The 23,815-nt window shown below is 44.6% G+C and overlaps 1 protein-coding gene across 3 annotated transcripts in view; it reads right to left on the reverse strand.

The window, feature by feature from the left end:
• Positions 1-23,815, reverse strand: part of SPAG16 (sperm associated antigen 16) — a 448,643-nt gene that overhangs the window by 201,467 nt on the left and 223,361 nt on the right. For all 3 annotated transcript variants that reach the window (XM_082228123.1, XM_082228122.1, XM_082228124.1), the window contains one exon: positions 21,607-21,792. In XM_082228123.1, the coding sequence (XP_082084249.1) occupies positions 21,607-21,792 (186 nt within the window). The remainder of the gene's footprint in view (positions 1-21,606; positions 21,793-23,815) is intronic.

Consider the following 23,815-nt stretch of genomic DNA (forward strand, 5'->3'; position numbering starts at 1 on the left):
TCCTCCGCTAAACTTGACTGAAATTGCTTAGCTCTGTTCAATCGGCAGCTACTTGTGAAAACAATGCAAATGGTTAAAATGCAATAAATATCAACACTTAAGCACTTAAGTGAGTAAAATGAATTTCAGGGTGTTTTTAAATTGCTTTTCTTCGGAGCAGAGTTTAGTTATTTATCGCAACAAGCCAGATTTCAAGTGGGTGGCATTCTTCAGAGAAACAACCTTCACTGTACCAATGGGCCTGCAAACTGGAAGAGATATTATGGGTAATGGATTTGCTGTGCTCTCTGACCCGGCTGCTGCTGCTGCTGCTGCTGCTGCTGGCGGCACCACAGCAAACAGAGCTCACTCTGGTTCTTCCAATGAGCGCAAAATAAAACACGCACCAACTATCTAACCTAGAGGTGAAACCATTTTCATTAATTTTGTTTTTCCAAAAGCTGTTGCAGCAGATGACGTCGTGGGGTATGACTGCCCATCTTTTCAGCAGAAGAAGTGGCTTTAAAAGGACAGTAGATCTAAAATATAGAAGGCATATTTCATTCTTCTCATCTGCTTGTCAGCTCTGAAGGAGATGATTTGTCTAAAAGAAATGAATGCAATCTATGTTCTGATTCCAAAAGATATGCTTGCATTGAGCAACTGAATTTATAGATTAAAAATTTAAAGAATAAGGAGGCAAATCTGAGGTTGAGCTGAGCTGAAAATGTAGGAATGAATCAGTATGTTGGAATCCACTCACAATTTTTAGGAGAGACTATTTTTTGTTTCCTTGTTTGTGTCCAAAGGTATGAAGTCTGTTTCCAGACATAAATCTGTTATTAAAGTAGTAAATGGAGGAACCTTTTAGTTGCCATTCAGGAGCCTTGCCTCAATGAAGACCACAGCTACAGTGGCTATGATAATATGCAGAGTGTATAGCAGAACAGGGGAGGACTAGATTTTTTAGGGCTGAGGTAGCAAGAGATTGAGGAAGCCACAAGTCCAACTGCTCCACTTCAGGAGGTAAATCACAGATTTCACCCCCATGTAACATTGTTCCCAAGTATGGGGTACTATTATTCCCAATAGAGTAAATAGCAGATGTTCTCTTATAGGGAAGATGATAAATAATAAAGTGCCAGTGATCTGGATCAACACAAAAAGGACATAAGATCAGCACATAAGAGGACTCCATTACCCACCAATATCATTTTATAGGTGCTATATTAATATTCTTGGTTTTCCATTGAAGCTGAATGCTGACATGTGGCAGCTGGTGTATTCAGAAATTCATTGGTTCTTGGCTATGATTGGTGGTCCTCACTGTGTAATTTGCTGTCAAACATTTTTAACAATGGATTGTGATGGCACAGAGACAAACCATCTGCTCTGAGAGTGGGGATGATCCATAAACTAAACACAAACACACAAAATGGTTCACCTCATGGAGCACTTGTCATACATAGCTGTTTGAAATAGGCTCTTTGTGCCAACTATTTCATGAAAATCCAACTGTAATCAATTACCCCTTTGATTGGATTATCTTGTTAAAGAAATTTTGCATTGATTTATTTTCATTCTTGGATCAGCATGATTCCTCAAGTGGCTTCTACTTTACCTGACTAGGGTCCCATCACAGAGTTGTTTTTAAGAGTTACAAAGTCTGCATGCTGCTAAGCCTAAAATAATGATATACAAGGTTCTGTGTAGGACCACAACTCCCATCAGCCTCAGCCAGCATGGTCAAGGATGATGGGAATTATAGAAATTACATCTAATCCAGAATAAGGCAAGTAGACTGGTGACTTGGAGCGGTGACTGGGACCAAATAACACCAGTCCTGAACATAGCTGTCAACGTTTCCCTTTTTTTAAAGGGAATTCCCCTTATTCCGAATAGGATTCCTCGCAAGAAAAGGGAAAAGTTGACAGCTATGGCCCTGAAAGACCTACATTGGCTCCCAGTACATTTCTGAGCGCAATTCAAAGTGTTGGTGCTGACCTTTAAAGCCCTAAATGGCACCAGCCCAGTATATCTGAAGGAGCGTCCCCACCCCTATTCTTCAGCCTGGACACTGAGGTCCAGCTCTGAGGGTCTTCTGGTGACTCCCTCACTGTGAGAAGTGAAGAGAAGGGAATGAGGCAGAAGACCTTCTCGGTATTGGCACCCATCCTGTGGAACGTCCTCCCATCAGATGTCAAGGAGATAAAGAACTATGCAGCTTTTGGAAGACACCTAAAGGCAGCCCTGTGTAGGGGAGTTTTTAAAGTTTAATGTTTTATTATGTTTTTGTATATGCTTTAAGCTGCCCAGAGTAGCTGGGGCAACCCAGTCAGATGGGTGGGGTACAAATAATAAATTTATTATCATTATTACTATTAGTAGTAGGTAAATAACTTTATTGTACTAGTTGTTGGCCATGACAAATCTGAACCAAAAGTAAATACACGTAAAGGGATGCTGCACCACAAATAATAGTCTCTATTTAGATCTCTATTTAGATATCTTATTCTTTGGGGACTTCAACACCTGCAATGGAGGGAATTTTACTCCTTGTGGGAGTAGACTTGGAAGAAATCTTCACATTATCTCATTATTCTCTGGACAAGAAAATAATAATAATAATAATAATAATAATAATAATAATAATAATAATAATAATTTATTTATACCCCGCCCATCTGGCTGGGCCTCCCCAACCACTCTGGGCGGCTTCCATAGAAACCAAAAATACAGTAAAATAACACACATTAAAAAATGGTGAGCTTGTGAGTACAAAAAGACAAAAATGGTCACTGACACTAAGTGACAACATCCCAAAGAGTTTAGCCTCTGATGTGTCTACGCCAAATCCTTCAAAGCAAAACGTCCAACCTGCTGCAGATTTACCAGCAAATAATAGCAGAAATCAAACCCTGTCTGATCAACACCAAAGAACCTAGTATTACTATTTAGCAAATTTGTATACCACCCTTCCTCCGGAGATCCCATATTCACAATAGAAAAATACAAAATTCATAATAAAATAACAACAAACCAATAACCCCCCCCCCAAAAAAAAAAACATTTAAAAAGGCATTTAATGTTAATCAGCCGGACACCCGAATGAAGGCGACTCAATTTTATCAATCCATTTTTTAATAGATGATGTGACTGTCAGTCACCACTTCTTAAATACAATATCATGGTGGTTGTCACCATATAAATAACATATTATTTATTGCCCCACCTTACTGAACTTTCCATGCAAGACAATCTAAAAAGCCACACACAATGTAAAGGATAAGTATCTTAAAATACTTATTTGCTTTACAAAACATTCTTACTATCTCTTTCCCACCACTCAAAATAATATTCCCCTGACTATGAGTGAGTGGTCTGCTTCCATTAAAAACCATTTCAGAGTTATTTCTAGAATTTTATTGGAAACAGTTATGTTTAATTGCTTCCTTACTATCTCCACAGAGTTTAACCCCATGATTCATGTATGTAATTCCTCTTAAGACCCCTTCTAGTTCTTGTAAAAATGACAGAAATTTGGTTTGAAAGCTCTGGAATTTGCTCGTTTCTACTGTCCTATCCTTGGCCTAATGATTTTATTTATGAATAATTATACATAAGGTTCCATTTCCGTAATCCAGCTGAATAAAGGCCTAAAGTTTTGTACAAAACACCACCCCTGGCCTATGTTTGGGATTTAGACAGTGCTTTTTTCTGGGTGGATACATACCCCTAAACATTTTTTTTAAAAGAAAAAAGCACTGGATTTAGTTAACTGAATTCATGTAGCGCTCAAGGCCAGAATGTGACGTCAAGACAAATCAACACATTTTCCCATTGGGTAGTATGCGGTACATATAAATCAGCATTTCATTAAATAGTCTGGCTTTGATTTTTATATATGAATTTCTGTGGAAAATTCTTGCTAAGGAAAAATTTATACAGAAGTACTGTGAATAGGAATAATGCCAGCCAGGCTACAAAAGCATAGAAATGTGGTTGCTTGTTCACTTCAAAATGCAGGGCAGTGGTGGCTTGAGACAGAGTGGGGAGCAGTTTGAATGGGAATTGTATGCATGAGGCTAGAATATATTCTTATACAAAATGATTCTTATCACATTGTCAGGAAGTGTAAAAATCAATATATCATCTCCTAACTTTGCAACCTCTTGGAAGAACTTTTTTGTCTTAATAGTAAACTGTCTGAGGGCAGCTGTGGGACTCTGGCTCATATTTCACCTAATCAAATATTAACATGGGATGCTTTTGTAGGGCACATAAGAAGTAGAAAAGACAAGACTTTCAGCTATTCTGGAGAAAAACATCTGACAGCATACAATTTTATGCAAAGTTTCTCCTTTCTGAATTCTCAGCAGGGAGAAAAAAGACCAATCTTCGAGGAGCGCCTGGGGCTAAAAGAACTAGGATTGAAATAAGAAGAATTGATAAATAGAGAGGCATTCATTACAACCATCTTTCGATAGCAAATGACCAGCTCATCTAATTTCAAGCTGGAATACATTACAGTTTACAATGGTTTCAGGAGTCTGGCTGCTGCCACTAGCCATGTACAGCTTCTGAATCAGAAATGGGAGGCTTGTGTCATTCAGCTGCTGTAAACAGAGGAGCCATTTGAAATTGCGTTTGATGCAACATTGTCTACTTTTGAATGAAACAGTACCACTTGAAGACAGAACAAAGGGTGTGTACGTAAAACGTGACTTGAGCGGTACTGACAAAGTATTGCTGCGATGATTGAAATACTTAATCTTAATGAACTGTTGTCTACACTGAATATATTACAACTCCTGGTGCTCTGCAAATCTCTCTCCCCGTGTGTCTCTGTCTCTCTCCACAACAATTTCATTTTTGAATGCAGTGAACGACAAATGTTCTCTAAAAGAAAAGGAATGGGAAAATAAAGGGCTACAAAACTAGAAAGGATATAGCCAGAATCTGCTTTAAAAAACCTGAACCTAATTGAAAAGAGCATGCTAGCTATAATTATTTAGCTATTCATAGTTCAGTGGTTAAGCGTATATTATTCAAGGCTTAAAAAAATCTGATAGATTTTTAAAAAACAGAGCAGCAAAATATTTGCAATTATTTGCTTTTTTATTTATTAGGTAGATATCTCCAGCTTTTTCCCTCCACAAAAGATTTGCACAAACTGGCTGGTGATAAAAAAAACCCATTAATACTGTATCTGCCCTGTATCTCCACTGTGGGGGGATTCTCCATGCCTGGGTCACACAAGCTGTACCTTCAAACTTCCATTTAGATTGTCTGCAGGTAACTCAGAGGTATCTTAAGCAATTAAAAATATTAACCATGCTGGTGCCATGAGATTCTGCCCACTCGGCATCTGATGATTTAAACCTCAAAGGGACCTTTACTTTTTGCTTTTCAGTCCTATCTGTAATTTAAGCCATGGCAGCAAAGTAAGTATCCTTACAGCCATTGCTTGAATTCATACTGGGGTCACAAATATTCCTGCTGAAAGTGGAGCTTTTAGTTGGCACTGGATTCATGCATGGAAGTAAGTCAGAAAGTGGCCCACTATTTAGAGCAGAACTGCATGTTATAAGAGGAACCCTTGGGTTCTCCTTATAATATGAATGCTTTGGCAGGGGCATAGGGAAAACTGACAGGAGGCCTTCCCTTAACCTCTCCCCAGCCTCAGTTTTAATCATTTTCATGGCTGGACTGTAACACAAGAATTAAATTCAGGTAACAGGAAATGTGGTTAAGCACACATAAATTCTCCCCTGCAAGTGTCCCTAGCCTTTCTTCCTTGTTCCTCTTCAAACCTCAAATGCAACTTGCCTCTATTAGTCCTGTATATATGCTTTGTTTCCTTGGTGCTTAAAACTACCCTAATCTAGGTCTCTGCAACTTTCTTTTCTCAGCTGTACCAAGTACTGCTGCAGTCATCTATGAACTGCAGCTTTAGAAGCTGACCCCATGCCAGGATATTTTTATTCAAAGGATCGTTTTTATTAGCTTAACCCTTGTTGATGCCCCTGATATCAACAAAGATAAGCTCAAATTGTTCCAAGTCCTTGTCGCTTGCAATGCAATCATCTGATAGAGAGTTGGCAAAGACTATCTAAAAATGGTTCCAAATATGAAAGATTAGAGGAAACAAGCAGCAATATCAGAAGAGAGGAATGATACGATCAAAGCAGTAGGAAAGCTACATAATTTTAGCAATTGGATTTTGAACAAAAGGTGAAAAACTCTTAAGATAGACAAGAAAAATCAAGTACGGAATAAATTTCAGTAGTCAAAATGAGACAAAATAAAGTGCAAGAAATTCTAGAAGCAGGGATTCCAAGCCAAAGTGGCCTGTTTGCGACATTACTGAACCTCACATGCGCTGACAGGCCCTGCGTTGTCCAGCAGAGCAGTGAAACAGTTCCAAACCTGACAAGGTACGGGTTTCTATAAATTTGTAGGACAAAGTATGAGTAAAATATGACTTTGCAAAAGAGAGAGAGAGAGATCTCTTAATGAAGGTTCTGGATGCACAGAGACCATAAGTAGGAACAGAAGACTGAAAACAAATATGATGATAATGAAAAAAGCTAAGAGGTGCTCCTTTGCTATTTCTTCTTCCCATTTCAATGGAAGCTCACTGTGCTGAAGTGTTCAGATGTAGTCAAACTGAAGGAAATAAAATGTTCTTAACTGTCTGCAGAGCCAGTGTGGTGTAGTGGTTGAGAGTGGTAGACTCGTAATCTGGGGAACCGGGTTCGTGTCTCCGCTCCTCCACATGCAGCTGCTGGGTGACCTTGGGCCAGTCACACTTCTTTGAAGTCTCTCAGCCCCACTCACCTCACAGAGTGTTTGTTGTGGGGGAGGAAGGGAAAGGAGAATGTTAGCCGCTTTGAGACTCCTTCGGGTAGTGATAAAGCGGGATATCAAATCCAAACAACTCCTCCTCCTCCTTCTTCACATAGTAGCCATATCTGCATGTAAGGCTATATCCAGCCATGGCTTCATGTAAATTCATGGTTTTCTGGAGAAAACTACTCTACCTTGGTTCTTTCAACAAACACATGGCAGTTAAGCCAAGGTTTCGTTTAGTGTGTTGTCCCAACCTGGGCTTGTGGTTAAGCTCTCTTCTCCTTAACAGGAGCTGTAGCCAAGGTTTGCTCTTGGCTACAGATTGTGATTAAGGAGGAGAGAGCACAATCCTGGGTTCGGATGACACCTGCTATGCTAAAGGGACCAGGAAGAAGCAAAGTGAGTGAGAGCTTCCCTGCAGGACCAAGCCTGCTTGTGGGGTCTGGGGAAGGCACAGCTCCACTTACGGTGTCACACAAACCAGGTCCGTTTCTGAGAGTAAAAAATGTCAATTTTAACACTTTGAACATGCTTCATAGGCTGCTTTTTGAATAAAGAAATGAGGCGAACCTTTTTTCCAACCTCCTAGTTTTGCCCACAGTTTGCTAAATCATATACCAAACTTTACTCAGACATTAAACGAATTAATATGAGGTCATTGTTATTGATTACATGCCCTTACAGCACTGACCTGTATCCAGCTACACTGCTTTTTAAAATGTAGATTTCATTATACAGGCAGTAGAGTAGCGGTAGAATTAAGATGGAGGTAATTTTCAACATTATACAGCTTCATAGTCATTTTAAAATAAACAATTTCCATATAGGCAAAGGTACTTCAATAATTCATAAAAAGTATTAACTCTAACAACATTCACAAGCCATAGAAGCAGAGGTCCAGTTTATTACATTCTTCATTGTGACAGAAACAAGTCATGGATCGGGATCTGGTTTAATTAATTATTTGGTTTAGAGCTAGTAACTGTTTAAAGCTGATGGTTGCAAACTAAGACATGGTTTTATTATATTTAGCTGTATGGGTGAGGGGCAAAATGGCTATTGAGAGATAAACCAACAAAGATAATTAAAACAATATTTTTACTGCTCAATATGATCTGTTGAATTCCTAAACTCTAAATAGTGTGACTTAGAGGCAAAACAACCTCAGATTGAACATTTTAAAATGTCACTTTGCTTTTTATTCACTGTGTGCAGTATGTGCTACTGAACAAGATAACTGACGGTCTTTGTCAGGAGTAAGCTAAGATTGATTTGCATTTCTCAGATAAGTCCCTTCATCTCTGAAGAGATTTATAATTGCAATTAATCTTGCCATAATGACTATGACAGCCCTGGATTTATGGTCAGGCAACCCAATCCTCAAACTGTTTGCAGATCTATTAATATGCATAGCTATATCTTTTCAATCTTTGTTACACTTATGAATAATAAAATGGTGATTACTGTTCCCACCCACCCTTTTCACAAAGCTTTTTTTCTGTGGTTATTCCTGAGAGATGTCCATTTCGCAGGGTTCTGGTTCTTGCTGAATATGACATCACTGTCAATTTTAGAGGGTGAAATAAGGCGGATGTCTTCTCCTTTAGAGTGGGTCTATGGCACGCTTCCCAGTCTGAGAGCCTGTATGCTCCAGTTGCTAGACAGAGAGCAACAAATCTGTGAATAACCATGGAAAAATCAGTCTAGTTTCCCCATTCATTCAGTGGGCAGCTATGGACAAATTGCTCCCCCTATATTCTTTCTATGATGGGAGCACTACACTATACCTATGAAATAGATGGTTGCAGTCTAAGCCTAGGGTTAGAAGAAATTCATACATCTATTCTAAATTACTTATTCTGAACCTTCCATCCCATCTTTTTGCCAAATATGGGACTCCGATGCAGTTCATAACAAATAGTTAAAAACAATTCAAACAACAACACAAAATAAAACAGGCAAATCCACCAGTGAATGATAACAACCAGAAAAAGAAAGCCAAGTTCAGTCAAATCATTGCAAAAGCTTACGTCATGGATAGTCAATATACCCAACAACATTGTTGAAGTACAGCTCCCATCACAGCCATGCTGGTTGAGGCTGATGAGAGTTGTAATTCAACAAAATCTGTAGCACCTTGTGGGTGCCTTTGGTTACCTCTGTGACAGCCAAATAAAATGTGCTTAAAAAACAACCCAAAAACACTCAAAAGCTAACAATGACAATGCCTGGTGATTAGTGCAGAGAAAAGTGTTCCAAAGACTGGATGCTAACAGAAAGGCTTGACTAGATGACCCTTGAGACGCCTTCCAACCAACAATTCTATGATTCTGTAGTCTTAAGCTTCTCCTTCCCTGTCACTGTAATTGAACTATTATTATTATTATTATTATTATTATTATTATTATTATTATTATTGATGCATTAGAAGCAGGAAAGGGAGGCTTCTGGACTTTTGGACAAGGGAATCAAATATTTGCTAATGGAGGATACTGCAGCAAAGATGAATGATTTATTCATATTTATCTTCACTGTGGAAGATGCAGGGCAGACTGCAGTGCCTGAGCTAACTTTCTCAAGAAGGGAGTCTGATCAATTGAGGCAAACAGTGGTGACAAGAGACAAATTTCTGGGCCTTATTGACAGTTTTTAAAAAGCAAGTAACCAAGTAACCGGGTCTGAGTGGCATCCACCCGAGAGTTCCTACAGAACTGAAATGTGAAATACGGATCTTCTAATAAACATATGCAACTTGTCTCTAAGACTGGCCACCATGCCTGAGAATTGGAAAGTGAACAATGCAACACTGCTTTTTAAAGAGGGATCCAGGAGAGGTCTGGGAAATGACAAGTTAGATAGCCTAATGAAAAGTGTTGGAAAGCATTATCAAAGATACCATTACCAAGCACAAGTCTTGCTGAAGATGTGCTGGCATGGCTTCCACGAGTGTAAGTCCTGGCCTATAGTACTTTGAAAGTGTTAATAAGGCATACAAGTCCAATAGTCACTGTGAATTTAGACTTTCAAAAAATGCTTTCTATACTAAGTCCTTCACCAAAGTTTTCTGCGTAAGGTTTGCAGTCATGGGATGAGAGGACAGATCCTCTTATAGATGAGCAACTGATTAAAGACCAGGCTGAAGAAAGATAAATGGACAGGGTTGGTTTTTTGGGGGAACCTGTCCTTTTTAAAGTGTTAAAGAGTGAGCAGCGCAGTGGCCAAGTTGCTGAAAGTGCCAAGAACAAAAAAGCCATTGCAAGAAGCTCTAAAAGGATCTCTCAAAACCGAGTGAATGGGCAATCAAATGGCAGGTGCCGTTCGATGTAAGCAAATGTAATGTGATGCACATTATGGATGAGAGGATCTGAACTTCATATATATGGGATCGGAACTCACAGTGCCTGTTCAGGGAAGAGACATTGGAGATGTGATGGGCAGCTCAATGAAAATGACCCAGTGTGCAACAGCTCCAAAAAAGGCAATTAATTTATTTATATAAATGAGCAAATAAATGAATAGTCTCAGACTACTTACAAATATTAAAAAACCAATACAGTGTGTGCTGGTCCCGGGGGTAAGGTACCGTGAGTGTAGCAGAGTCCACACGAAGAGGGGCGAGGTCCGATGCAGAGAGCCGGGCGGGGAACAGGAACGCTGGAACAGAAGGCTGAGCAGGTAACAGGAACGCCGGATGGTCGGGAACAGGAGGCCGAGCAGGGAACAGGAGTACTGGATAGTCAGGAACAGGAAGCCGAGCAGGGGACAGGCGTACCGGATAGTCAGGAACAGGAAGCCGAGCAGGGATCAAGAACACAGGAAGGTCCGTAGCCAACAACGACGTTGCTCCCGCAACCTGGGGCCGGCCTGACTGAGCTTTTATCCTCTTCTAAGGTCAGGGGCGGTCCCGACCCCCAGGAGCCCCGCCTCCTCTGGCCTTAAGGCGAGCACTCCTCCTGGGGGCAACCAGTTCCCTTCGCCTCTCTGCCCTAAGCCTCTGCAGATCAGGAGAGGCCGAAGGGTTACTGGGCCCTGGAGGAGGCTCACCTGTGACCACTGAGTCATCAAGCCCCTCTGGGGCCAGAAGGGCTTCACCTGGGGCCAGCTCCTGATGCACTGCCACAGGTGCAGGCTCCTCAGCATCTAGGCCTTGCCCCAGTTCAGCCGGCCCTGGAGGCGGGGACTCCTGTGCAGGCTGGGATTCCTCTGTTTCATCCTCCAAATCGGAATCCCAGGCCATCACACCATCCCCCCTCCCAGGCCCCCCCTCAACCGAGGGTCCGGACCCGGCTTGCCGGGTACGTCGCATGGAACTCTCGGAGGCAGGCAGGTGCGTGGACGTTGGCCGCTGGTTCCCAGGAACGGTCCTCCGGTCCATACCCCTTCCAGTCAATGAGATACTGCAGCTTTCCCCTGCGGTATCGGGAGTCCAGGATGCGTTCCACCTCGTACTCAGGCTCTCCCCGAACCAACACTGGCTGCGGTCGGGGACGGTTCGGGTGGAACTCGTCGGGTGGGGCCACCAGACTCAAAAGGGACCTGTGGAAGACCGGGTGAACCTTCAGGGTTGCGGGTAACCGGAGACGGAATGCCACAGGAGAGACTTGGTCTACGATAGGGAACGGGCCGGTGAAGCGGGCGTCCAACTTCCGCGAAGGTCGAGAGGGGTGGAGATGGCGAGTGGAGAGCCAAACCAGGTCACCGATGCGAAGTTCCGGCCCCACCTGGCGGTGACGGTCGGCCTGGGCTTTGTACGCTTCCTTGGCCTGGTGCAGTTGCTCCACCAAAAGCTGTTGCTGGGACTGGAGCTCTTGAAGCCACTCCGTCACTGCCGGGACCGCGGATGCCGGCAGCACCTCTGGAAACAGCCATGGATGATAACCATAACTGGCCTGGAACGGGGTCTGCTGGGTGGACGCATTCACCGCGTTGTTATAGGCGAACTCCGCCAATGCCAGGTGGTCGACCCAGTCATCCTGCTGGTAGCTGCAGTAACACCGGAGGTACTGCTCCAGCACCGCGTTCGCCCGTTCCGTCTGGCCATCGGTCTGTGGGTGGTAGGCTGACGAGAGGCAGACCTCTGTCCCGAGGGTCTGGTGTAATGCTCGCCAGAACCGGGATGTGAACTGAACTCCCCGGTCGGACACCACGCGCTCAGGTAGTCCATGCAGGCGGAAGACATGCTGAAGGTACAGCTGAGCAGTTTCCTTGGCTGTGGGTACAGATGGACAGGGAGCGCAGTGTACCATCTTGGTGAAATGGTCGGAGAAAACCAGAAGGCAGGTACAGCCACGAGACGAGGGTAAGTCCACTACAAAGTCCAACGAAACCGTGTGCCAAGGGCGCGGTGGAACTGGCAATGGCTGAAGTAGGCCGGGGGGTCGCCCGGTAGGACCCTTGGCGCGGCGACAGACATCACAACCAGCAACGTAGCGAGCCACGTCAGCCTTCAGGCGGGGCCACCAAAATTCACGACTGACCAGATGGGTGGTCCGATACCGTCCGAAGTGCCCCGCTGCTGGGGCATCATGGGCCATCCGGAGAACCTCCAGCCGTAGTGGCCCTGGCGGGACGTACAGCCGACCGTGGTGCAGCAGAAGGCCCTGATGCAGGACCAGCCCCGGATACTGTGGGCTGGACCCTTCAGCCAGCTCCCGGAGACGATCCTGGGCCCAAGCGTCGACCGGCTGCTGTTCCCGCACCCGAACCTGCAGTGGCTGCGCCTCCTGGGTGGCCAGGAATGCAGCCGGAGGTAGGATCGTGGTGGGTTCTGCTTGCTGTACCGTGTCTGCGTTGTCTTCAGGTTTCCGGGATAGGGCATCCGCCTTCTGATTCTGAGAGCTAGGGATGTAGCGGATCCGAAACTGGAACCGGGAAAAGAACATCGCCCACCGGATCTGTCTTTGGTTCAGCTTGCGGGTGGTCTGGAGGTACTCCAGGTTCCGGTGGTCGGTGCTCACCTCCACCGGATGTCGTGCCCCCTCAAGATGATGGCGCCAGACCTCAAAGGCTACCTTGATGGCCAGTAGTTCCCGCTCCCACACAGTATAGTTACGCTCCGCTGGTAGGAGCTGGCGGGAATAGAAGGCACAGGGTAAGAGTGGCGCTTCAGGACCAATCTGTTGAGACAAGACGGCACCGAGAGCCGTACTGGAGGCGTCGGTCTCCACCACAAAGGGTCGAGAGGGGTCAGGATGTTGTAAGATTGGTGCCCTCTGGAAACAGGCCTTCAACCCCTGAAACGCCTCCTCTGCCTCCTTGTCCCAGGAAAACGGTGTCTTTGGGCGCAGTAGCCGGGTCCACGGGGTGGTGCGATGAGCATAATCAGCGATGAAGGTCCGGTAGTAATTGGCGAACCCCAGGAAACGTTGTAGGTCCTTGCGGCTCCGGGGTGCCGCCCATTCTTGAACCGCTGTCACCTTCCCCGGGTCCATTTGCACCCCATCCAGAGAGAGCCGGTGACCAAGGAAGTCCACAGTCCGCTGATGGAACTCGCACTTGCTGAGCTTTGCGTACAAACGGTGCTCACGCAAGCGTTGCAGCACGGTCCGGACATGTCCCTCATGGCGAGCCGGGTCACGGGAGTAAATCAGTATGTCATCCAAATACACCACCACGTACTTGTCTAACAAGTCCTGAAACACGTGGTTGATGTAGCGTTGGAACACAGCAGGCGCGTTGCACAAACCGAACGGCATAACCAAATATTCGAACTGCCCGTACCGGGTCCCAAACGCTGTCTTCCACTCATCCCCGGCTCGGATCCGAATCAAGTTGTAGGCCCCCCGGAGGTCCAGCTTGGTGAACACCTGTGCCCCTTGCACCCGCTCCAGCAGCTCCGAGATAAGGGGCAAGGGGTACCGATCTGGGACGGTAATTTTGTTCAGGGCTCGGTAATCATGGCAAGGGCGGAGTTCCCCACATTTCTTCTTAACGAAAAGCACTGGTGCCGCGGTAGGCGAGGTGGAAGGCCTAATGAACCCACACTCCAGGTTCTTGCGCAAGAAGTCCTGCAAAGCCTCGCGCTCTGGCTCTGTTAGAGAATATAAGCGACTCACTGGTAAAGGCGCTCCGGGTTGGAGGTCTATGCCGCAGTCAAAAGGCCGATGTGGCGGCAGCTGGTCTGCCCCCCGTTCCTCGAACACGTCCTGGTAGTCCTGATACACGGCTGGGAGCGTGGGTGCTGCCTCCTCTGAGGGCGCGGCCGCCAGCGTCCCGGATTGAGCATGGGAACATGGGTCTGGGAAGTGCACGGTCCGTTTGACCCAGTCAATCTGAACGTTGTGGCCTTCCAGCCAGTCCATCCCGAGCACCAGGGGGAAGCGGGGCATAGAGGCAATGTCCAAAGTTCGCAACTCCCGGTGCTGCTGGAAACACAGGACCAGGGGCTGGGTCTCCTGAGTAACAGCACCTGAACACAGAAGTCGTCCGTCAATCGCTTCCACCTGGACCGGTACTGGCTTGTTCCGAAGTGGCACCTGATGATGGGCGGCAAAAGCAGTGTCCATATAGGAGCGGGTTGCCCCTGAATCTACCAAAGCATGGGTGTGGATCCAGGGCCCACCTGGAGGGTATAAACGTACCGAAACCATAAGATGTTGCAAGTCCATTGGTGCAGGCCCATTCTGCGCGGTTTGGGACCCCCAGTAGCTAGGGCCATCAGCTACTGGGGTTGGCGGTTTCCCTGCGGCTGGCGTTTCTCAGGGCAAGACCGAGCGAAGTGTCCACTTCCGCCACAGTAAAGACAGAGATTTCCCTCCCGACGCCGCGCCTTCTCTGCGGGGGAAAGGCGTGGCCGCACTGCCCCGAGCTGCATAGGCTCCTCCGTTAAATCAGTTGTGACCGTGGGGCTGCCAGAAAACGCTGGTACCGTGCACTGGAAGTGCCGGCGACCCCGGGCCTGACGACGATCCTCCAACCGGTCGTCTATTTGTAGACTCCGTTGAATGAGAGTGTCTAGCGTGGTGGGGCGTTCCATTGTGGCCAACTGATCCAGTACCTCGTCCGAAAGCCCTTTGAGATACTGGTCCCGCAGTGCCGAATCATTCCAGGTCAAGTCCTGTGCCAACAGCCGAAACTCCGTGGTATATGCGGCCACCGTGGACTTGCCCTGTTTCGAACGCCGAATCGCCCGGTTGGCTTGACTCCCTTTCTGGGGGTTGCCGAACGCAGCCTCCAAACGATTGCAAAACCCCGTATAGTCTGCCAGCAAGGGGGAGTCTTGCCTGAGTAGCGGCAACGCCTACTTGGCCGCCTGGTCCTTTAACAAACTAATCAAAAAGTGCACCTTGGTGCGGTCGTCAGGAAAGTTCCGGGCTCGCCCCTGAATATACAGCTTGGCCTGGGCCAGGAACATGGGAAAGCTGGCCGGGGCTCCATCAAATTTCTCAGGCAAAGCCACTGGGTACTTGCCAGGCGCCGGGGCGTCGGCCCCAGGAGCCGGTAGGGCTTCCAAGCGTTGCTGAAGTGCCACAACCGCGTCACTGAGCTGCTGCACAGTGTGAGTCAAGGCCTGGTTCTCCTGGGCCAAAGTCACCAGTGCAGCCGCCTGGTCAGCCATGGCCTCTGGCTCTTCCCGAACGCACCCCTACGAAGGGGGAGTGCGGGTGTGGCGGGAGCAAACTGTGCTGGTCCCGGGGGTAAGGTACCGTGAGTGTAGCAGAGTCCACACGAAGAGGGGCGAGGTCCGATGCAGAGAGCCGGGCGGGGAACAGGAACGCTGGAACAGAAGGCTGAGCAGGTAACAGGAACGCCGGATGGTCGGGAACAGGAGGCCGAGCAAGGAACAGGGGTACTGGATAGTCAGGAACAGGAAGCCGAGCAGGGATCAAGAACACAGGAAGGTCCGTAGCCAACAACGACGTTGCTCCCGCAACCTGGGGCCGGCCTGACTGAGCTTTTATCCTCTTCTAAGGTCAGGGGCGGTCCCGACCCCCAGGAGCCCCGCCTCCTCTGGCCTTAAGGCGAGCACTCCTCCTGGGGGCAACCAGTTCCCTTCGCCTCTCTGCCCTAAGCCTCTGCAGATCAGGAGAGGCCGAAGGGTTACTGGGCCCTGGAGGAGGCTCACCTGTGGCCACTGAGTCATCAAGCCCCTCTGGGGCCAGAAGGGCTTCACCTGGGGCCAGCTCCTGATGCACTGCCACAGGTGCAGGCTCCTCAGCATCTAGGCCTTGCCCCAGTTCAGCCGGCCCTGGAGGCGGGGACTCCTGTGCAGGCTGGGATTCCTCTGTTTCATCCTCCGAATCGGAATCCCAGGCCATCACACAGTGGTGCCTCACAAGACGAAATTAATCCGTTCCACGAGCCTCTTCGTCTAGTGGTTTTTTCGTCTTGCGAAGCAACCCTATTAGCGGCTTAGCGGATTAGCGCTATTAGCGGTTTAGCGGCTATTAGCGGTTTAGCGGCTATTAAAGGCTTAGCGGCTATTAAAGGCTTAGCGGATTAGCGGCTAAAAGGCTATTAGCGGCTTAGCGGCTTAGAAAAAGGGGGGAAAGCGGAAAAAAATCGGAACACTTGCAAGACGTTTTTGTCTTGCAAAGCAAGCCCATAGGGAAAATTGTCTTGCGAAGCAGCTCAAAAACGGAAAACCCTTTCGTCTAGCGGGTTTTCCATCTTGCGAGGCATTCATCTTGCAGGGCACCACTGTATATAATTCAGCTGTTAAAACCAATGCAACACAAACAACTAGGTGATGAAAACAAATTACTGCATTGCACAACACAGCCTTGGCCACCAAACAAATAAATACTCACAAACTATCTCTAAATGCAGCTGTAGAAATAAAATAAAATAGAAATACAACAGTAACATGCCTTAGAGAAGAGAATGAGGAAAGGGACTGAAGTAAAACTGTCAACTTCATAAAGTCATTATACAACTCTAAGCTGCAAATTAGGAGAGTGGGCCACCCAATTGAATATAATGAATGGGAAAGACTATGGACAAAAATTATAAATTTTACAGCATGTTACTTAATGAGAGAACTATATGAAAATGCATCATCACAGGTGGCACCTGGCACCAGAAAGGATTGCAAAAATGAATAAAACATATAATAATAAGTGCTGGAGATTCAAGATACAAAAAGGAACCTTCTACTATATGTGGTGGACATGCCCTGAAATTGGGAAATTTTGGAGCATGATCCACAAAGAAATAAAGAAAATATTAAGAATATCATATAGTAAAAGGCCAGAGGCATTCCTTTTAGGAATCTTAAATGACGATATCCCAAAAGACAAAACTATTTTTTTCTTATATGCAATGTCTGCAGCAAGAATCCTGGTGGCTAAGTACTGGAAAGGGAATCAGTTACCCACTAGGGGAGAGTGGCTACGTAAGCTCTCAGAATACTGAGAATTAGCCAAATTGACAGATATAATAAGACAAAAACCAAAAAGTGAAGTAAAAAAAGAATGGGAGTGCCTAAATGAATACCTCAAAAGTCAAGGTTTAAGGGCAGAAATCTGGCTGAGTCTGGAATAACCTTGTGAAGTGAAAGGATATGAAAGAAGGATTTATATCTAGATGATAGGATAGAGAGGATAAAGAAAACAGGAAAACAGGGAGACACAATGAGAGATAAAGGAGGTGCTGTGGGATTGGTGGAAGTCAATGTCTTGTTGTTGTTGTTTTAGTGTTTATAATATTAACTTGTAAGATTTAGATTTGTTTTTTGTGTTTTTTAGTTTCCGAATATTGATTTTTGTGTGTTGTGCATTGTTATTTTTTGATAGCTTTCATGTTGTTGTGTGGAAAATACTAATAAAATTTATTTTTTTAAAAAGGAGAGTGGGCTTGTTTCATCACTGTTGTTTAGGCACCTGTGAAACAGTGCTAGCAACTATTTTCCATCCATTCACAGTTCTTCAGATACATCCCAAGGAGTAATATCTCATTCCTAGTATATGTTGTGTATGCTCAAATATTTTCAAAGTAGACTGATTTGAGGAGTTTTTCCCTAATTGAAAATTGTATAATTAATATGGAAGCCATATGTCGGTTTGTTAGCCTACTTACTCTGTGCTACCTTTGCTGATAGTAATCTGAATGCTTTTCTAGAGCATTCATTTCATCACAAGAAAAAGTTTTATACTGTACTGAGTTACTTTATAAATCCATTCAACAGAAAGCACATTGTTTCACTAGAGCCTCCGGCCTTTCCTTTGTATATATTGCTTTCTCTTTCAATATTTGAAATGACATCACATGTGAGTGCAATGAGCTTTAAACCTGGTTGGAATTTATTGGCAATGTTGCAATTTTATCTCTCCTGAGTCTGTATCATGCAACTCAATTCTGTGTGGGATCCCTGCTAATGCCATTACGGTTGAGCATAATGGTCAAGTCCATCTGATTGCATTGCTTTTGTCTGAAATCTCAGAGTATGTCCTACATTGCTGCAGTCCTTCTTCAGCATCCACTCATGTTCTGTATAAGGTTGCATTTGGAGCTTTCTGATAATCAGATCCAGCCCTTTCAAAAGTAAAACATATCTTTAAATCAACCATCTGCTGATGAGCTACTAAAGAAATGATGGCTTGGCAGCTCAGACTGAATGGAAAAAGAGCTCCTTCCCTAGTGAAATTTAATGTGCTTTCTTCCTCAAAGAAAGTTGAACTGGAACCCTGAGTACCATGTGACATGAAGTAACAAAAACAAGAAAGTGAAAATTGAAAGTGCCAACACTGTCAGATTGGGACTGTCAAGAGCGATGGTGAAGATAATGCAGAAACCAGAAAGCACATTCCCTGTTGAGTTCTGCTCAACTCAGCAACACTTGGTTCAATACCTAGGACACTTTCCCCAATGAATTTATGTCAGAAAAAGTTATATTCTCCACCATCTGGGCTTCTGATTGCATTTGCAAACTAATTTTATTGCCCGTACTGCAGTAGCAAGCTATTGTACAAACAAACATAATGAAACATGTCCCCACAGTGAAGAAATACCATTATAAGCATTATTTATTTAGTTTAAAATCTAGCTTAAACCACTGATAGAATTCCATTTCATAGATTGCAGAGAATCCATTCAAGTCCAACCCCTTTGGAACAATGCCACATAAATGATAATTTTGTGTGAAACCTCTGAAAGCTGGATCCAGCCAAAGTTAATGTAAGGTTTAACTACCACTGAAATCAACAGAACTGTCAAGTGCTTACCGTGGATGGACTATGCCCTGTGTCTTTGGGTCGTTCTCACACTGGGAAACAGGCTGAACCACTGAACCCCTAAACCAAGTATACATGAAAGAGGTCGTCTAGACATCTGGAATGAGATGCCATCAGGACACTGATGATACCTAGCTCTATTTCTCCTTTTCATGAGATTCAGGTGAGGTGGCAAAGCTACTGAATCAGTGTCTGGAAGCAGTAATAGATGAAGGCCTATAAACTGAGGATAAACCCAGATAATATGGAGGTCCTGTGAAAGAAAGCTTTCACTGATCAACAAGATGCTCAGCCTTTTATGAATGGGGTTGTGCTCACCCTAGTTCAGCTTCACAACTCAAGGATACTACTAGACTGATCTAGCTGGAAGCCCAAGGAACATCCACAGCATACAATTATCTCAAGCTCTGCCTGGGGCATCCACTGCAATCCCTCCTACAGTGATTCATGCCATGGACATCACTTGATTCGCTGAGTTCCATACAGATTCAGCAGGCACTTTTTATTTCAGCCTTTAAACAATTGCTGACCCCCCCCCCCATTCTGCCAGGCATATACAGGCAATTAAGAATACATCTGTCCACAATAGTTACCTGATTCGTGATATAGTTTCTATTGATAAAAAATATACAAAGTGCCAACACCAGAAGAGGGAGGAGAGAAGACAGAGCAAGACAAAGGTACGTGGCTCTCGTACTTTTAATGATAAACCATGATTTGACTTTACATCCAAATGCCCTCTGTGTACAGATGGGTATATTCAAAAATGCAACTAGCCTCACCTGCTGACTAAGGTGTACATGTGCAGTAACAATTTTGCTGCTGTTTCTATTAGCTGGAGCCTAATGCAAAGTAAACTTTGATAGTATTGGGCCGTCTCTAAGAAACTGTTTCGTTGATCAGCATTGCCCTGACAAGGCTAGGCCACAAAAATGCAGATCACGTATCACTGTCCAGATAACAATATATAGTACAATCTGTACGGCACAATCCTGAACACATACCAAACCGAAACATTAAACAATCTTCTGAACTATGCCTATTTACGCAAATACATGACTCTACAAATAAATGATAAATAATTGCTTGATCATATTCCAATTCCATAATCAAATTTATGTTGTGAAGAATTGTGGGGATGATTACATGCATCATAAGGAATACAAGCTAGGAAATTCTTTGTAAATATGAAGAGCATATGCAATACAGCAAACAGCTCAAAATTTATTTTAATGATAAAATGCAAGTTTATTACTGGAAAAGGAATGAAATACTTTTATTATTCAGTCACTCTGAATTTCCATTGAAGACTCTTTGACCCTGAGGGCTCTTTCAAGAAAGAACAAGTAGATATAAAACCAAAGCATTTATAAATCCTGGGGTTGTTTAGGGTTTTTTAGGATTTTACCCCAGAAAATAAATTGCCACAGGGACCAGATTAAACCGACCAGTGGGCCGGATTAGACCCCCAGAATGGACTTTGGACATTAGAAGTAGGATTTGGAAAAAATGAAGATGCTTTCTTCCTGGCCGTAAGAACACACATGGTGTCTTGTGCCAGTAATTTCCATAACAATCACCAAGAAACAAAAGAGTACTTTTAAGACCTAATCCCATAGGTCACTGCAGCAGCAAAGAATAAAGAAACCCAAAATATCATGTTGGTACAATTACATGACTGGTACTATTACACTGTCATCGCCAGATGGTGCAAGTCATTACATAGCTCAGAAATGGACAAAAAAGAACTGGAAGTTGAGGAATCTGTGGAACTCATATTATTATCACAGAATTGATGAGATGGAAGTGACCCTGAGGGTCATTTAGTCCAACCCCCTGCAATGCAGAAATCTCAACTAAAGCATCCATTACAGATGGCCTCTAGCCTTGCAAGGGAGTCCATTCCACTGTCCAACACCTCTTATTGTTTGACTACAACTTTCATCAGTCCTAGCCATTATGGTCAATAGTTGGGGATGATGAGAAATTTAGACCCAGCAACACCAAGAGAGCCATAGGTTTCCTGCCACTTGCTATAAATCACCTATTCCATACTCTACCACAGAGCTTTCCAAACTTTTCATATTGGTGACACACGTTTTAGACATGCATCATTTCGCAACACAGTAATTCAGTTCTACTAGCAAACTGGGGGTTAAACTAACCCCTTTCCAGCCCCAGGAGGATCACATGGAGTGTTTGCGAGACATACCTACACACTGCTCCGCTCTACCAGAACTGATATAAAGGGAAATCCTAAAAACCCCATGGATGTAAACATAACTTACAACCAGAAAAATTGGGTGTAATCATGACACAAATCTCTGATTTGCAACAATCGTGGCACTGAATCCAATAGGCTTTCATACTGAATAAAATAGATATGCACACACAGACACTTCATAGAATGTGACATAATTTTTTGATTATTCATTTTATTTATATTGAGCAGATTATGTTTAATATAGTGCAATATTATTTTGGTGTTTTTGAAAGCATCTGAAAATTTTAAAAGATCATTTGTCATTTTCCTGAGCCAACCTTCCCCCCCCCCCAACATCTAGAATCTGTTTCAACATACAAATGATTATAAACTATCACATACCTGTTCAGGTCCCATATTTTGCTAGTTTTATCCATAGAGGCAGAAGCCACAAAATCTCCACATGAATGCCAGGAGCAGTCCCAGGCCGCATAGCTGTGACCTTCCAAGGTCAAAACGCAGCCGCCCTTTGCAAAGTCCCATATCCGAATAGTTGCATCTCCGCTGGAAGTGACCAGTTTTGTTCCACTGTTGAAAATAAGAAATCTGGATCACACATGGACAACATTTCAGGTAACACTCTCAGGTCAGTATGATGAAGTCCATGGGTGGTATTCTACTAAGCTTTACTCAGAGATGACCCAGTGAAATTAATGGACCTAACTTAGTGATGTTCATTAATTTCACTGAGTGGAATTCACCCAAGTTTTTGCATGTTCAAATTGAGATATGCTCATGCAATGGGACTTTCCATGTCCCTGGGCCCCCTAAATCTGCTCTGGAAGGCTTTGGAGCACAGGAGTGAGCGGGGGGTGGGGGGTGGAATACAGTGGCATTTTGTGGAATTATAAAACTTTGCTCACTTGTCTTCAAATCTCCAATAAGACTGACAGGGTAAGCAATGTTTCTTGACTATGAGCCTAAAGTTTATGTCAAAGTATGAAAATTATTATTATTATTATTACTATTACTATTATTATTTATACCCCGCCCTCCCCAGCCAAGGCCGGGCTCAGAGCGGCTTACAAGCAGTAATAAAAACATGTTTTTATTGATTACAACTTAAAAACAAAATTAAAATACAACATTAAAATATTGAAACATTAATTAATAGTGCTTTATGGTATTCAAAGCAACCAGATACATTTGTTGTTGTCATCATCCATCCATCTTGAGAGATAATGGAGTGTGCCCCCAGGGGTGTAGTCAAATTGCAGCACCTAAGTGACCTCCCTGGGGCACAAGCCTGGGCATGGGCTGCCCAGACGAGGAGACCTCCCTCTCAGCCTTGCTGATGTGGTCCAAAGGAAAGCAGAGCAATATGTGTGGCACCAGCTTGGCTGCAGGAGTTGCTGGAAGAAGGTGTGCAAGGCGCCATCCAACCATCTTAGGGACTCCGGATTTGTGTAGGTTTTACTTCTTAGCCTTTTCTCCTTGTGAAGATATTGCACAAGGCACAGAATTTTCCTTCTTCCCAGGTTGACAAGCTCTATCTGCCACTCCGTTTCCTCTACGGAGCATGAAAAAACCACCTTCTTGACTGTTGGACAAATTACAAGTCTTGTCCACGCAATCCACCAGAGTCTGTCTTCTCATCCAGGTGAAGTTCCTAAATCATCGAGGGCTTGAGACCCATTGGCTACTCTCACCTAGTTTAGCCAGCCAGTCAAAGGGTGTAGCCACTGTCGCGTGCTGACAGCTTTTAGAAGCCACAAGTGAGAGCTAAGAGCAGGATGGGTCCAAAGGTGGACAAACTATATGAGAAGGAGCACAAGATGTCCCCCACCAGAGGTACTGCCCCTCCCCTAACACACGTCCCCACACACCAACAAGATATATTATGCTGCTGTAAGTCTTAAAACAATTCTGGAAGAGGTCACAAACATTATCTCCGTACTGTAGATAGGGAGCTTGGGAGGGACTCCCCATTTGCAGGCATAAACAGACTTCAAAGGAGTTCCCTCTCAGAACTCATAAACCGATCAGTGTTGAAAGCCAGCTTCTTCAAAGGCTCTCCTCTGTGCCCATCAGCTGATGGACACTAAGAGGGAGCCTCTTTGAAACCTGTTTTTCAGGCACAGATGGACTTCGGAAGGGACTCCCGCACAGCACCCAGAGGTGGGGTGGTACCAAGTGGTCATCCCTTCCCCAGCCACACAGGAAGATGGTGGCCTCCCAGGACCAGCCACGGCTGCACCATGCAGCAAATGCAGCTCCCCCAGAGCCCCAGGTGGGTAGAGATTCCTCGCTGCTAGAGCATGACAGGGTCCAAATTTTGGAATTGGGTTGGGGAGGCTGTGGTGGCAGAAGTTACATTCCTCTGTTGTTGTGTTTAATTGTTGGCGTCAGCCACATATTCAGATTTGTACAAATTAAATGTGAGCAATATTTTAAAGGAATTTCCATTACAATATTTAAAAGTTGGACACAATACAATGTTGGAGGATTGGGAAAGGTTGTGGAAGAAAGGGGTTAAATTTACTGCAAGTACTGTATTAAAAGAAAACATCATGAAAATGATGTATAGATGGTATTTAACCCCAGTAAAATT

Source organism: Podarcis vaucheri, assembly GCF_965113315.1.
Source record: "Podarcis vaucheri genome assembly, chromosome: 1".
Lineage (NCBI taxonomy): Eukaryota > Metazoa > Chordata > Lepidosauria > Squamata > Lacertidae > Podarcis > Podarcis vaucheri.